General features: G+C 43.4%; 1 protein-coding gene across 12 annotated transcripts in view; it reads left to right on the top strand.

Annotated features, from left to right (window-relative positions):
• Positions 1-16,963, top strand: part of PRDM10 (PR/SET domain 10) — a 47,606-nt gene that overhangs the window by 210 nt on the left and 30,433 nt on the right. For 2 of the 12 annotated variants that reach the window (XM_074559410.1, XM_074559420.1), the window contains exons 1-5: positions 190-328; positions 9,559-9,750; positions 11,530-11,697; positions 13,250-13,309; positions 16,002-16,121. In XM_074559410.1, coding sequence (XP_074415511.1) covers positions 9,658-9,750; positions 11,530-11,697; positions 13,250-13,309; positions 16,002-16,121 — 441 coding nt within the window. In that variant the 5' untranslated portion in view covers positions 190-328; positions 9,559-9,657. Of the gene's footprint in view, positions 1-55; positions 329-393; positions 640-674; positions 6,251-6,293; positions 8,938-9,558; positions 9,751-11,529; positions 11,698-13,249; positions 13,310-16,001; positions 16,122-16,963 lie in introns of those variants that run through there. The other 10 variants (XM_074559414.1, XM_074559417.1, XM_074559413.1 and 7 more) reach the window with 10 other exon arrangements.

A 16,963-nucleotide genomic window follows, 5' to 3' on the forward strand; every position in this document is an offset into this window, starting at 1 on the left:
GGATCGGGGTGTGCGTCGTCGTCCCAGCCCCCCCCCCCCCCCCCCCCCCCCGCCCGGCGCCTCAGCCCCCTGACCTGGGCGCTCCAAGCCTTTCCTTGGGGAATTCTGTGCCCTACCGTGGCTGGCGGAGGAGTTTCAGCCAATCAGCGCGCGACGGCGCGGCTTGTTGCCAGGCAGATTATGGTAATGAGGCCCGGGCGGCCACCCGCCCCTCCCCCCCCCCGCTCTGCAGCTACCATTGTGAGGTGAGGACAGGTGGGGGGGTTCGGGGCCGCTGCAGGGCCGGCGGCAGCGGCCGGGGCGCGGCGCCCGCACGGGACCCCCTCAGGTAACGCGATGGGACGGTCCGGGAGGGCAGCGCGGCCCGGGGACGCCGCGGGGACCCGCCGGGGGTTTTAGACTTGTTGTTTTAGTCGCACCCAAGATGGCGCCCAGAGCTGGCGGTGCGGGGCCGGGATAAACCGTTCGCTCCCGCCAGTGGGGGGGGGGAAGAGGAAGTAGGGCGTACTCATTCCCTTCCCCCCACACCCCGCGGGAGAGGTACAGTCCGCTTTCCCCCCACCCTAGTCGGGATCCCCCACCCGCCCCGGACACGGGAAGAAGGGGGTGCCCCCACCCTTGTTCCCCCCTCCCTACGTGGTACGGTCCAGACCTCGGCACCTGAGCGGTGGGGGGGTGTGGGGGGGGTGCCGGAGCCATGTTTTGCCTCCCCAGCATTGTGGGGGGGGTCTTTCATCTCTCGCCATAATTCTGGGCCGCTCGCACCGCGCTCTGTCCAGCTCCCCCTCCCTCGGCGACGGGCCCGGCCCTGGCCCGGCCCGTCCCGTCCACTCAGCGACCGCCCTGGCCGCCCGCCCGTGTCCCTCCTCGGCGTTCAATGGTTGGGGCCGCCTGGCCGCCGGGCGCTCTCACGAGGGTCCGATGGCGCCGCTGCCCTTAGGCAGGGGCGGATGGGGGGGCGCGGCGGCGGGAAGCCGGCGGTGTGAGGGAGGGAGGTCACTCACGCCTGCCGATTGGCCACATGCCTCGCGCCCCTGCCTCCTATTGGCCTAGTTAGGGGAGGGGGCGACTCACCCCGTCTTCGGATTGGCTGTTGGTGGCCGTGGCGACTCTATCGGGGGTGTGGGTGCAGGACCCCCAGTGGACCCTGTGAGGGGCCGTGGTGCGCTGCGTTCTGCCCGTTCCACCCTCATGAGGGTCTCTTGCCCCAGCGGGCCTGTTGGGCATCTGTGTGGCCCCAACAGGCCAAGGCTCCTGGCTGGGTGGCCCTGAGGCTTGGTGTTGAGGGAAGTTAGGCCCTTCCCCGCTGCCCTGAGGGAGTTCCATTCACGAAGGCCCTGGTGCGAGTAGCAGCAGTTGAGGCAGGTGGAAGCTGTGGGGTCACGGGTCTCCTGACAGTGGTCTTGTGCCAAAAACCTGGTTCCTGTGGTCTTGGTATGGTTGTAGCAAGTGGATACTTGATCTGGTGGCTCTCTTGTTTTGTGGGTGTTGGTGTTGAGTTGTCCTGTTTCCCCTCCTGTGCCCCAGCTCATTAAAAGTGAGTTTATGTGAATTTGTTAAATAGTTGAGTTGGAATGGAAGAATGAGGTCCTGATGCTGTGCGTGTCAGAATTACTCATCCTAAAGGGATAATTCACATTTTTTAGGGTTATTTCCCTGTACAAGAGCTATGTGTGGTCACCTTTTAGCTCTCAGCTGGACATTGCAGAGCCTGAGGAGTGCTCTTACAGGATCCCTAAATTGCAATTTAAATTTGCCTTAGGCTACTGACAGTAGTCAAAGTCCTGACAGTGAAATGAAGGGTCTGTATTTGTGATGCACTTTTTTGTACCTCAGCATCCTATCTAGTGTATCACTATATGGTTATATATTTACGGTTCTTACAGGCCTTTAAAGAATGATCAGAGTGCAAAGCTGGGTGTGTGAAATACCTATCAATGTTTCCCTGTGAGTTTCAGTGGGAATAGAGACTATACTGAACTTTTGCTTTCTTCTGTCAGATTTTTAATAATTTAGTTTTTTCTTTCTTATAGTTCAGTTAGAAGATGAGATGCTAATGAATCACCAACTGATTTTACAAGAGGATTCTTTGCATCTTTTGTGGATACAATAAAATAATTGGCAGTGTTGAGCCTTCTAATGCCTTCATTTCTAGGAAAACTAATACAGGAGTGTGTATTGCTCTAGTCTGTCCTTAAATGGAAAACTTCTCTCTGAAATTGTGATGGCTTTTGACATTTTTGCTTCATGGATGCTTCTCTTGTGCAAAAAGAGACAGCTTTATTATATTTTTTTATAAGATAAAATATCGGAGTAGTTGTTATTATTGTTATCTGATAGAATAATTGACAATTTGATTTTAGAGAGAAATGGGTCTGTGGTATTGTCTGTTCTCTTCTGGCACCCTTAATCCTATCCTTTGCAGAAAATCCTTGGATGAGCTCTCCTGGGGTAAATTGCTCTGTAGTGAGCAGCTGTTCCCAGTGTGTTCCTGGCCACCTGCACTGCTGGCAGCTATGTACACTGAATTCTAATGGATTAATGGATTTCGAAGTGTATCTGATTAAGTGGGTTGGTTTTGTATGCTGAATTTTGTTTGGACCTGACCATGAGATTGGGTCTGTTTGTCACCTTTATCTCCTGCTAGTCAAACGTGCAGTTGTTGTATTGTAGCCCTGAAATGGCTCTATATGTCAGTGCCCACCTGTTTGAAGGTGCAGATAGTCCATTGGTTCTTTGGGGTAGTGCAGAGCAGCAGCTATTCTGAAGGAGCTATCTTGTATGTGTTTTTATGTGCAGAAACAAAGTAGGTTTATTTTTTTGAATTTTTGGACAGGTGATTTAAATTTTGAGGAGAGGTGCAGGGGGGTGGGAGAAGGAGAGAGGAAGCACCACCCACTTGTAGGAAAGGAAAGAATCCCCTTCAACTGACAGCTCTTTTGGAAAGAGTTTACTGGAGGAGGAGAAGGGATGGAAGACAAAAAACTGTCAGGAAGAAGCTGGAGGGGAATGGTTTATTTTCTTTCAGTAACCCCTAATAGAGCCATCTTGAAGGTTGTGTGGGCAGAACTGTAGAAGACACTGATACAGACATTTCTCTTCCTTTTGTGTCGTCCTATACTTTAAATGCATGTATTCAATTTCCTTGCTTTATCAGACTTCTCTCTTTGTGATTTATAATCCAAGTCCTTTAGGAAGGCACGGTCATTGTCTCGAGCAGCTGGAGCCCAAAAACTGCACTATGTGATTCAACAACCATGATATCACAGGGACCTCAGAGGATTAAACATTGGGAAGACAAGAACATGAGGAACATGGCCAGAGATTCGGGAAGCTGAGGGTGGGAGGAAGAAATCAGTTGCTGGAGTGGCTATGTAGATGTTGAGCAAATGGGAAGAGAGGTGACTAAAGAAGAGATTTGCATATGTAGAAAGTAATGAAGTTGAGTCTTTGCCCACTGAGAGAGAGGACAGTGTGAGAAATACTTTATTATACAAAAATTAGGACTCAAGAGAGATGTCCTTGGAGCATCTCTGAGTAGGTATCTGAACACAGCCTAGGTAGCTCCCAGGAGGATATTAACCTGTGCTCAGGCTGGATTCTCTCCTGTGTTCTCTGTTAGAAGTGGATCTTCAGCTACTTACCCGATAAGTTCTGAGAGAATAGTTACATCAGGCTGTTGTGCTGTCACCCTCAGTGCTTGGGCACTGTCCCTTTAGGAAAAGGGCTGGAACTGCCATGTCGAGCAGTCTGGCCTTGGTCTAAGAGATCTTTTCCAGCTCATTGTTGCTTTGATGATGGATGTGCCATAAGGAGATAGATTCATTATGTACAATGGCAGCAAAGAGTAACTTGGTGTTTGGCTGAGCTCTTCTATTTATTATATGACAAAATAAATTGAAGCCAGTTTTTCCTTTGTGGAGATCAATAATTCTTGCTGTCCCAGCCCTAGTATGATTTCCATTTTTAACTCTCCAGTAAAACATAAAAAATGTAGTTTTATGTGACCTGATTGATACCGTTCACACAAAATGCACCAGGACCAGAGCTCCTTGAAACAGCATGTGCCTGTGATGAATGGGAATGCAGAAAAGGTGACAACAGTCCTCCTCAATGAGGTTAGAAACCTTCTTGCAGCAGTGAAAGCATGTTCCTGCTAAAGGATCTCAGGAAATGCACTGGCTCTGCCTTCTAGGCAAACTAGGATAATTAAGTGTGGGTAAAGCTTTTTGCTGGCAAATGTGATGTTCCTTTTTAGCATCATAAATCATTTTCATACTAAAAGCTGGAGGAAGGCTCAGAATCCTAAAACTCCTTTTGTACCAATCTTGGTGCCCTTGCCCATGGCTGGGGTGACACAGAGTTGTCAGTGAGCTCAGCCGCGGGAGGATTTAGCCAATAGTCCCTGCTGTTATTGCTGCAGGGAACCTCAGGCTATGGCAAGGCTTTTTTACACTGGGGAGTAAATCACATTAGCTGGCTTATGCACCATTATTGTAAAGAGCATTCTCGTTTGAGATACTGAGTGCCTTTATTCCTCCCTGAGCAGGGAGGTGGTCTTTTCCCCTTCCTCTGCTTTAATATGCCCCTTTCTCATCCCAGAGAAGGGGCAAAAATGAGTGTTTGGCAGCCACTGGCTTGGATTTTTCAGCAGAATGCCCTTAGTGAACCTCACAGAGGTTGCTGCAGATGAAGTCCCCAGAGATTTTGTCTCTGTACATGCTTGTGTAGTCATAGCATTGAAAGAAATTGCCATTCTTTAATAGCAAGTTTGCCAAGAAAATACATTTCTTTTTGATTCTAATTTTTTGTGGGTTTTCTTTCTGACTTTCAGAGGTTACCTTTGAAGCCCTAGATGAGTTCACTGGGTTTAACTTGTGTTTAAAACACTTGGATACCAAACACAAAGCAGCAGTGACTTTTCTGTTAGTGGTTTTCTCTTACAGCACTGTTCACTCTTGAGTGTTGGTGGGGGGATCATGCATGCAGCTGTGAGGGGACACACCTGGGGCTGTGGCGGCTCAGGGTGTCTAATGCTGAGGCAGCAGAGCTAACGAAGACATTGCTGTTGGGTAGGCAAATGAGGTGCTTTGCCCCTCTGAGCAGTGCTTTCCCATCCTCTGGAACTGAATGCAGTTCATGGGGAAGCTGCTGATTTAATAATACAGCTCCAGAGAAAACACCGTCCCACAGGAGCAGGAGGGAGGAGTTGGAGAGAGTTGCCAAGGTCAAAAGGAGGTTTTAGGCATGATTAAAAAAAAAAAAAAAAAGAACTGTCAGACAATGACACCAAGATGCTTTTGAGGCATCAGGAGCAGCAGAGGAGAAATTTTGTCATTAATGACATTTTCTGGATTGGATGTAAAGTGTAAAACCTAAAGAGAGATGGCTGTAGGTCTGTGACAGCAACAGGTCCCAGAAGGTGTTGAGAAAAGGAAGGTAAATGTGAATGGTGTTCTGAGACAAACCTGTGTTATCCTGAAGGGATGGTTAATTTACTTGAGCAGCTCAGAATGAGCTAAGGTTCCACTAGAGGAGATATTTCAGTCAGAGGATCTGTGCTGGTTCTTCAATCGTGTTGTGTCGTGATTCACACAATATATAGTGACACAGGGCTGTCACTGCCTCACCACTGCACTATATTGGTACCCTTTAGTTGTGCCTGTTACTGTTTCAGCTTGTGTCATCACCCAGAACAGGCAGGGTGAGGCATGCCTGTCATTTGGGGAGGAAAATGCTGCATCTGCAGTCACTGCAAATGCTTTAGCAGCTCCCACTGGCATTGCTTATTGCTCATGTTTGTGATGCTCCTTGGATTGTATGAAAACATTGGGGTGCTGGTGGAATTTTGGGTGATTATTGGGTGATGTTTCATAATTCTAAATCTCTTCATAATGACCAAATCTCTCTACTTCCAGAAAAGTAAGAACTTAGAAAAAAATTTTGAATTATATTTGAGCCAGGCCTCTTATAGTGGAGAGAATATAGTTGTGACATACATAACATGTAAATTTAACATGAGTTTAAGCAAGCTGTTTAGATTACTGTTTTACTAAACTTCTACATGGATTTTTCTTACAAAATGTAGCCTACTTTCTGAATAATGAGAAAAAAACTGAGTTCATCCTATTACAATGCCTTTTATCTTTAATTATCTTTTCTTCTTTTAGGATTTCTGCAATTGAGTTTCAATTTCTGTTACACAGATTCTTATGGTAATCCCTTTGACGCAGCAGAGCTTCCCATTGAGGTGCATGTCTTGGTGTTTATTTAGCTTGTCTGAAAATGTCTGATGTGTTCAATACAGTGAGAAAAATCAACAATTGCCAAAGATAATCCATGGGCAAAGAGTGTGGAGAGCAAGCAGAGAGCACTCCCTGCATGCCAGTGATTTGACAATGCTTATGTCCAAAGTTTCACATTTATTTCTGCTAAAAAACTACGAAAGCTGAGAGAAGATCTCAGGGAAATGGTCTCAAACATTTCAAGACACTGTGGGCTGTCAGTGTCAGGGCTGTAATGGCTATTGAGGGAGTGTATCTAGGGTAGGAAATAAGATTGTGCAGGATTCATGAGGAGGAGCATCCTATGAAAGATCAGTGAGCATTGTTAGTTTGGTCTTCTTGTCATTGGTGTCAGAAAACTTGCTCAGGTGTTGGTGTTTGTGGCAGTTCTATTGTCAGTGACTTTGGGTAAGATTTTTCCAGCTCCTGGCCTTGTTTCACAGCTGAATTTCAACGCTTGCTCCTGCCTCCTGCCCCTCTGGGTCCCTGTGACCTCTCTGGGACACAGCCTGTCTCCTCCTGCGTTGTCTTCTTTCTCAGCACATCCATGTTTCCAGGGAAATGTGCTTTTCAGTGTGTTTTCAGGATTACAGATGTACTGAGGGAATGCATACCAGAGATCAATCCTCGGATGAACTTGGAAGTACAGAAGTTGAAAACATCAGCAAAGCCTGTGGTTCTTACTATTGTTCCTTATTGCTGCCCAATTGGCTGGGCTGCACTGTTTCTTATTTTCATTTCTGTCAGGAATAGCAATAACTGGACTGTTTACAGAATCTGCAGCACTGGGACACTGAATTTGGTTCAGCCTTGCTTTATTTTCCCCCAAGATTATAAGTTAGTGCTAACTATCAGAACCATGAAATGACTGTCTTCTACTTTCCTTTGCAACTTTTTGGGTACTTCTTTTTTCAGAGATGATTCTTAATTCCCAGTTTTGTCTTTTAAAGACCCTGCCTGAACCCTTCAGTCTCCTTTGTACTCAAGTTGTAAGTTATCTGTGCCAAAATGACTCTGCAGGAGTGAGTCAGCATCTTCCTTCAGACCTTCATTGTCTGCTCGTGGGGAAGGTCAGCCAAAAATTCTGCTACAGGTTGCACCATGTGGAATTAGCCAGAACTGAGCCTTTCTCTTAATTCAATTAGTAGTAATGTAATTGCTTACTTTTTAACAGGATAATTGTATTTGTTTTAAAAAGTCAAACTACCCCAAATTGAAACTTCTAATGTTTGTTTTTTATTTTTAGTTTTCTAAGCAGTTAGGTAATTGATTAAACTACTGGCTACTGTTAGTGCAATTACATGAATTGGCTGTTGATTAATACTGGCTGTCTAGGAAAATAGCTGTTGTGGATAAACCAGCTGAAAAATAGCAACAGGATAGGTGTTACATTTTGCAAAGAAGTTGTTCACAGTGTGTTACTGACATAAATGCTGCCATGTTTCGCATGAGTAGAGGCGATCATATACCTGCTATATGTATATATTTATATATTCTGAATAAAGAACCTATACCTGATAAAATGAGTAAAGGAGATCAGTGAATGAGGTAGGATAAGATATGGGAAATTCCCAACTTTTTAATCCTTAATAACATAACAAGTAGCTGGGAGAAAGGTTCTATGTAGGGATGGATGGTATTTATTTATAGATCAGAGCATGTGTGCACTTGAATATATAAATAAATAATATTTATCTGTAAATTGCCCTGACCTTCCATACTTTGAAGACAAGGCTGGTCTTTATCACTCGTGTTTGCTGCAGTTAATTTGTTCATACTAAGCTCAGGCATTGAATGCTGGTACATAGATTTTGTTTTAATTTTTCTCCTAAGTGCTTTTTGGTGATGTTTTGTATCAAGCAGTATTAATGGAGATGAGGTTTCTGTCCCTATATTCTCATAACTGGAGATGTTCAGATATAAGAGAAAGTCAGAACATTTCCTCAGTGTCTGCTTTTGTGGGGGTCCCATGTGCTGGGTTGCTCAGCATGAGACAGCAAGCGTTAACTCCAGTCACCAGTAACAGCAAAACTTGGTGTCTAGCAATGCCCAGAAATGTCTTTCCCACTGTTTTTCTTTGTGTATATGTAAGTAATGTGATTTCTTTGCTCCACCGCACAGTTCAGTGACATTAGCCTGAGATTTCCCTGCCCTGATGATTTATCCGTGCTGGCCAGGCCCAGTGGAACAGTCGGTGCTCAGGTCTGCATAGCTTAATCCTTGCTGGCAGAATTAGGAGGATTTATAAAGTGCCTGCTGCTTTTTTTACCTCTCCTTATCTATTTTTCAGTTTGTCAATGACAAGCCGAATGCTAGCATTTATAGGGATAAATTATGACTAAAATAATTTGCATTTAAAATGCAAATGAATGAAAGCATCAGCAAGGAGCCTTCTGCTTCCTTCCTGGTGCACAGATGGGTACTGGCATTGGATCAGCCCAGCAAGGCACTGGATATAAAATAAAGTTAATTGGAGTAGCTGAGAAATGAAATGGGCTCAGCCTCATGCTAATTCCTGGCCTATGATTTAATACGACATTAGAGACGAAGAATGGGAGGGTGCTGAACCACTGACTCAAACAATCGCCAGAGCTGTAAACTCCCCTTCTGGGATCACCATGGAGATTGAGAGGCCCCAGTAAAATTGCAAGAGGTGAATAAAACCAAGCTTGGAAGCAGTTTGTCGGGATCTTTGAGAGTTGAAGTTTCATTGTTCCCTTTTAGTAGTTGGCTCTTGTAACACTCTGCTAACCTGGGACTGGGGTTTTGTCCAAGGTCAAATCTGTCTGTACATGGAAAACCTGTTGGTGATCAAACTAAACATCATTCAGGCAAACTGAGGAACTGGTGATGCATCTGTGAACATAGTGATTTCTTGTTGGAAGCCTCAGGTCCATTTTTTGCATTATATATTGATTTCTAGGCCTGTAACTGCCAGAAGGACAACAAGGAGAAGGTGATGTGGATGGCCTGTGGCCAAGGAAAGAGATGAAGGAAGAATTCAGTGTAATCTTTCAGTGCAAGTGGTGCAATGGTTGATTTGTTTCCTCATTAATGGGATATGGAAAGTGGCAAATGGTAGGACTTGACCATGCTCAGTGAGATCAGATTTCTGTTCCCTTGCTCCCATAACTTAAGGTATTTGGGTCTTGTAGGAGGTGTTAATAAAGCCAAACCTGCTTTAGTCTGTGTTACTGGATAATAATAAATTCATCATAGCTCCATGCCATGTGTCATGCTGGTTTTAATGCCTCTGTTCTCTGGTTTTTTACAGCCATGTTGCTGAAGATCACCTTGTCTTCTGGAAGCAGAAACACAATGAACAGATGAATCCCTTCAGCCAGATATTACTCCAGTAGGTCTCCTTCTCCTCATGGAGCACACAGGCAGGGAGGAGATGGACTTGAAAGAGGAAAGTCCTCAGGTGTGGACTGAGTCTGCAGGACAGGAACAGCACACTGCTCAGGTGATTAGCCAGAGCTCCACCTCTGCTTGGGCTGGATTGGGATTAGTGGGGCGGGTTAGTTCCCATTCAGCCCTGATTTAGAGTCTAGAAGCTCAGCTTTCGTTTGAGCAGAAATACAAACATTTCTGTGGGGATTTAGGGTTAAAGCCTCAGAAACTGAACTGTGCAAACCGCAGCAGTGAAGACACAGAGCTCTGAAATGAGCTGAACAAAACTAAGCAGTGGCTGTAGAAGTTTGTATCCAAATACATTTATTACCATGTGGGAGAGTAAAGGGTGTTCAGAGTAATGAGCAAAATCTTGCTCTGTGGCAGCCGATTTTGGTGGCATCATTTGAATCAGATGGAACTGTGGGTGGACCATGGGGAAAGTAATACGAGTAATTTTTTCCAGACAGACATCTGGATAGTGAGGAAAGGAGAAATATTAATTGTAAGTGACTAATGCAGTTTTAATTCTGCAGTTTTAATTCTTTCAGGTTCTGCAGTATACAGCTTGACCCTCTGCCTCTGCCTGAGACAACACAGCTGGGAATTTCTAGAATTCTGTAAATTGATTTACTCTTTTAAATATGATAGAAAAAGGGTGCTGCATGGTATTTGACCCACAAGCTGAGAAATTTGGTCTCTTAGTAATTTCCAGCTTTAAAATTTGCAGAGAAAGGCAGTTTTCAATGGCCTGTGTTCCCTTCTCTCTGCAGTGGGATAACCATGCTGCTTTTTGCACATGGCGGTTTTAAGGCTTAATGAGTATTTGCAGAGAGCTTTCCAAATGTGAAATTATAGTGTTTGTGAGAAGATCTATTGTACACAATCCACACTGAGCATCCATGGAGGAATACCAGGTGTCTTCTGAAGCATAAGCTAAAAACTGAAACAAAATAAAATATATAACTGTGGTATCATTTTATATGAAAGAATTTTATGTGACTATGAATACTTGTATTCAAACTAGATTTCCTGCTCACTGTCCTATTTTTCCCATGCACTGAAAATGCTTTTCAGCATGTAAATGATGGCAAGAGCCTGTTTTCACTGGAATCCAGTATTCTGGCTCATTTATATATATATATGTATATATGTGTATATATGTATATATGTATATATATGTATATATAATTTTTATATGATCATCAGTTATGATAATAATGTTCTGGTAAAATTGACTTGTTTAGATTTAAAGTTCAGCCCTAGACATAACTTGTTCCAGTAGTCCTTGGAATCTGTGCTTAATGTTTTTAGGTATAGGTTTGTCTGTTTAAATAGTTGAATTTTCTGCTGATGCTGCATATACATACCACAGAGAAGCAGTCTAATATGCCCTACTGCTGACTTTGAGAGCTGCAATGCTATATCTTGAGGCGTATCAGAGTTAACAAATTCCATTAGCCTCTCATCAGACAGCAGAAATTACCTCCAGCTACAGAACTAGCTGAATGAAATAATTACTGAAAGGGATATGAGCATAAAGGGAAACAATAGCCCAATACATTTAATATCAAATATGAACTTGTTCCCTTACAAATTTCTGAAGCATCATGCAAGAACTAAGTATGGGTGGGTGCCCTTTGTAGCAGTAAAGTAAAACCAGACACTGATGGGAGTTGTGTCCAGATTTCTACTGATAGAATAATTGAGTGAGATTTGAAATCTGTGTTTTTCACTGCATTCAGCTGAGTTGGGACACAAGTTGTCTCTGCTTTCCAAGGCACCCCGTGACTCTGGTGCTGTGTCCCACTGGCCTGTGTTGGTGCGAGTCCAGGATCTGTTTGTTCCCCAGGTGCACTTTGTCCCCGAGGGGGGAGCGGTGGCCCAGATCATGTACAGTGACGAGCAGGAGCGCGGCCCTGCCCAGCAGGTGGTTTACACGGCTGACGGCACCTCCTACACCTCTGTGGACACCTCGGAGCACACCCTGGTTTACATCCACCCCGTGGAAGCTACGCAGGCACGTGTGGTTCTGAGCCCACCCTGGTTTTGGCACCTAGAAAACACAACAATCTTGTTTGGGATGAAGGCCAGTTACCAGCCAAGTGGTATGACTGGAAAATAGCAGGCAGTCGCTCCCAGCAGTTTTTTCTGCCCACTGCTGAGCAGGGACTTCATGCTGTTCATTTGTCTAATGTGCAAATCTGCTTGTCAAAGGATGGTGAGGCTATGATTAATGAAATGCTGGCTATTTCACTGAAGGTGGATGAGATTATAATTTACTCAAAGGTGTTTTCCAGAACATGGATAATTCACCAGAAGTTCTGCCTCTTGTATCCAGTAAAAAGCTAAGAGCTATCTATAGTCCTTCTGGAAGAGTCTTTGTTTTGTGTAGTACAGTTGTCATAATTGATAGTTACAATAACAGTCATGTCTTTTTGCAGAGAATCTCTGTTTATTCAACGTAATTTTGTGGTCTCTGCAGAGTTGCTGATTTTATAGATCTTTTATATTAATTTTCTTCTGCTTAATCCTATCAAACAGCCTTTATTCCTTGCAGCATATGTTTGTATGGGGTCAATATGCTATGCATCTCTGCTTCTGTATGGACAGATTAAAAAGGAACAGGCTCGCTTTGTCCAGAGTGTTTTATAATATCTTTGCTGACAGAGCAGATTAGCTGTGCTGCAAAGTGCACGTCCCTGGCACCCCTGTTGTGCTGGCAGGGCCTCATATGGCACATTGTGTCTTGTGCACCTGTCAGCTGTCCCAGAAAACCAGCTTCTGTGTGAAGGGATGTCCTGAGAGCATATCTATCAGGAAGTTACTGGCCAACTAACTCCAAAACTCTAAATGCAGCCATTGTCGCAAAAGATATGTAGTATTTAGACACTCTTCTGCATCTAAGATGAAATTATTACAATGCTAAAGGAATTTGTATTATATCATGCTTTATTTTATTGTAGCCAGGCTGCTGCAAGCTCAGATATCTCAAGTTTTGGCTAAGGCAGGCTGGCCTCAGTCAATCCTTAGTCTTGAATTTCCTGGGATTCTGTCAGGGCTGTTCTTGCAGAATACTGAAGTTGGCATGGCTTCTCTGAAATTAAACAGCATCCTGGCCATCTCAAATTCCTGTATAGGATGTGCATGATAGTTGTAAATTTTCAGGAAGAAAAAGCTCACAGTTACTTTCTATCCTGCTTTTAAGTGTTACACATTAAGGGCATAGATAGAGCTATTGAATTTCATCCTACAGATTTTATCAAATCAACAACTGACAAAGTGATTTTGGTAAATAAAAAAAAATAAAATCTGTGAAACACTTTAGCTGTACAGATGCAAAGTGCCACATAAATACATTAACTCTTTATGGGGCATTACCTAATTTTAAATTTCCATGTATATAGGTTTATTTGGATAAGTTGAAGTAGTTTGCGGTGGTAATGGGCAGGTTAGAAGCTGTTGACTAAGGCTCAAGTGTGGGTTGTTTCATAATGGCAGGGTAACTTTTGTGTGAGTTGGGAGTAAAAACCCCCATGGCTGGTTTGGTAAGCCTTTTTCACTCTGTCTAGACTCTGTTTACAGATCCGTCCCAAGTGGCTTACGTCCAACAGGATGCTACCACCCAGCAGGTAAGGAAGAGATATTATTCATTTTGGGCCTAAAATTGTGAGGGAACAGTTAGGGAAGGTAAAGGGACATTCATGTGATGCAGGAGGGTAATGAGCTGTTTTTGAAGTTGTCCAGTGACAATCTTAGTCTTGTACTCTTATCCTGATCAAGGCCAATGACTGCCTTGAGCATGAGTGACAGTAAAAGTTAAGAATTATTTTGAGTTTATTCTCTTTAATTCATATTCAGCAAAAATTCTAATTTACTGCCCCAGATAGCATGAAAAAATCTTTCAGCAGTGTCCCTGCAGCAGATGTGGCTGATGTCATCTGAATGTGTCATTTTGGAAAGGTGGGATTTTTAGTTGTCCTCTTACAGGTTCTGATCCAAATGCCTTGGAGTCCACAGAAGGCTTTTGAGGGATAGAAAAATTAGATTAAATTCTAGATTTACTAGAAATGTCACAGGAAATTAAGTATGAAACCTGAAGAAGTTCAGTGACTGGCTCCCCTGTCAGGGGTGGTGGGCTTGCCAGTGTGAGGTGGGCTGGGAAAAAAATAAAACTGCAGGCTGTGTTTATAAGGTTAGGATGATTTTTCCTATTCTTTTTACATCCATCATGGATGGGGAAGTTGTTATTAACTCTTACTGGTATCTTTGGGGACTGCGCTGTGATAATCAGCTGTAGACAGGTGCTTTCAGGTCTCTGGTTGGAATTCTCTGCTTGTCATAGACTTAAAATCATTACTGCTTGGTGGGTCTTTAATGACATGTGTGAATGGATGTACTAGTTCTGAATCATCACCAAAGCCATCATTAAAATGTGTGTTTATTGACAGTCTTGGGGCAGAGTGAGAGATTGAATCTGTGCTGAAAACAAAATTTCTAAATGGTTGAGGCACAGATGGAAAGCAACGACTAACACAATAAAGGTGTTGCCTGTCTTCTCATTCTTCTTATTCTCTGGAGTTTTGCTCTTGAATTTTTTGCTCCATCCATTTCCTTGCATTAAAAAGCGAGAAATTCTTATTTAATTGTCTTAAAGCTCATTTAACAAATGTATGATTAATTAGAGATTATTTGTACACCGTGCAGATGGGAATTCCAACACAGGTGATCTGCTGTTATTATCCCAGAAGCACTTGCCTTGTCCTCAGCCTGTCCTCCATTCCAACACAGTCTGATAGCAGTCCTAACATAGATATTAATTTTTTGGTGATCCCTCATTATATCAACTTCTGCCTGTGCAGCTGTTTTTACAGCAGCATTTCATGTGGGACATCCCTGAACTGACAACTAATGATAAAATAATAATAAAAGTTCCTCTTGTCTTTCAGAAGAAACTTTATTGTAGAAAGCAAGTGAGAGTTTTTTAAAAATAATGCCCATAATCCATGCAGTGCCTGACATGGAAGTGCAAGTAAGGGTATGTTTGGTGTCATTAGTAGTAGGCAATGCTAATAGGGGTACAAATAGATCCAGATCTGTATGACCCTATCCTTGCTGGCACACTGGAGGAATAATGATGCCTCTTTGTTGCCAACTGGCTACAGAAGTGTCAGTACCAGACTGTCATGGTGGTTTCATCCTCACTGTTGCACCATTCCTTGAAGTCTTTTTGCTGTTGTTTTTCAGGAGTTTCATAAAATACTCTTAATACCTCTTTAAACTAAGCAACTAGTTTGGAGTACTAAGACCGAATGCTTACATTATGAATTTTGTTGTCTGCTCCCTTGCTACTGGCCCAATGCACTGTTCTCAGTTTTATCTGATATTTATTAAGCACTCTGCAGAGAGGCAAGAGCTTGGATTTTAGCAAAAAAGCTGCTTCGCAGTCAGAGATACAGACTAGACGCCACACGATATCAGCTGTAGAGAAGGATGAAAAGTCACGTGAAATAATGGTGCAAATTCCTGTATAGATAAGCAGGAAACAAAAGGCAGGAAAGGTGATTCCTAGGGATTCAGCAGTAAAGCAAAGCACAAATAAGGTGATTCCTTAGTTGTGCTTTGTTTTCTTGCTGAATGGATGAAAACAATGTAATATGCATTAATTTGCTTGTTACAGCACCAAAAAAAAGTATGTAAACAAAAATATATAGTTTGACCAAATGTAAAGAAAAATAATTGTTGGGAACCTCTTTTTTGAGAGGTTGATCATCTCATGAGGTCAATACACCATCTTGGTTTTTATGGGGCCTGGATCATAGAATCATCGAATTATTTGGATTGGAAGGGATCTTAAAGCTTATCTACTTCTAAACCTCTCAGCCATCAGCAAGGTTTGGTTGAAGAAAGAAAAAGTCAAAAAATGAGGAAATGTTTTTTAGTCCTTCTTTACCTTTTCCCTTGAAAATGAAAGTAAATTTGGGTATAGAGGAAAAGAGACCCCAAATCACTGGTTTTACCAAATGCTAAAGAGCTTCTAACATCTGTTTTTAGTGCAATTGAACCCGGGACCTTAATTTAAAAATAGGTAATAGGTAATTTAGAATTTACAAAGTCTATAGATTTTAAGTCTTTCCCTTTGCCGCAGAAGCTGCAGGTTCTGTCCAAGCCCATTATCCCTATTTGAACCCCAAAAATGATGGGAATGCAGCAGTTTTTGAGTAGAGTGCAGGGCTCAAGGGAGCTGTGCATGCCGGGCCCTGCCCACGTGTTAAGTGACTGATGGAAATGCTGCAGTGCTAAAATGAGTGCCTGTGATTTTAGGTAACGGTGCTCTTGCCTGCTGCTGCTCAGAGCATGAATCCCACCAACCTGTCTGTGCTCGGCAGCGTTGCTGATCCCCCCCAGCCAGTGGCTCTGGAGCAGGGGCCACAAGCAGATAGAGTAAGTTGCCAGGCACCCTTTCCTTTTCATGTACGAGTGTAGATTCCATTGCTCCATCATCTCTGGGGATGAAATGTGGCTGAGTGATCTGGGAGGACGTTTGAGAAAGGTGTAGTGCAGATTTTACTGTCTTCCCTAGTCTCGCCATGGAATGTATGGGTGTTTAGGATATCATATATTTAATATACAGAGAAACCTGTTTCAATGATGGTTCTGTGAGCAGCCACTTTAAAAGTCTGTCAGTGCTGAAAAGTGAAGTTAACAGTAGGTGTAGTGCTGACTGTCGCAGTAACTTCCACTGGGTTTCCTGTTTTCAGTGTTTTCAGGCAGCTCTGCTGCATGTACTATTTCTTGTTCTCTACCTGAGAAACCTTGTGGGTGATGAAATATGCTCCAAACTTCAAATGTTGCAGTTCTTTTAAGGAAGGAAAGGGCTAAACTTGGAAATTAGTGGAAGTATGCAATGGCCTTAACTGTTCTTCATGTCCTGTGCTTTATATCCAGTCTCCACATTACCTCACCCCTTCTTGACCTCTGCCTTTGTACTCTGGAGATTGGTTTTGTTGGATTGTCAAGAGAAGATTGTGTGCCAAAGTGCAGGATTCTCTTACTTGTACAAAAGAAATTAAAATACAGCTTTAGGCTCTAGGTAATATCCACAGAGCCTGGACTTGGTTTTAAACTTTCTGCAAGGATCAAGAACTTCTCTGAGTTCAGTTTTTTCTGAGAACTGAGTCCTTGGCAGGGTATAGCCAGGGAGTAATACAGGTGTTTTCAGTGAGGCCATCAGCAGCAGCCAGCCATGCAAAACATCCTTTGGCAGTCATTTAGCACCTTCTCTT

The sequence above is a fragment of the Zonotrichia albicollis genome, chromosome 27 (assembly GCF_047830755.1).
Source record: "Zonotrichia albicollis isolate bZonAlb1 chromosome 27, bZonAlb1.hap1, whole genome shotgun sequence".
In the NCBI taxonomy this organism is placed as follows: Eukaryota; Metazoa; Chordata; class Aves; order Passeriformes; family Passerellidae; genus Zonotrichia; species Zonotrichia albicollis.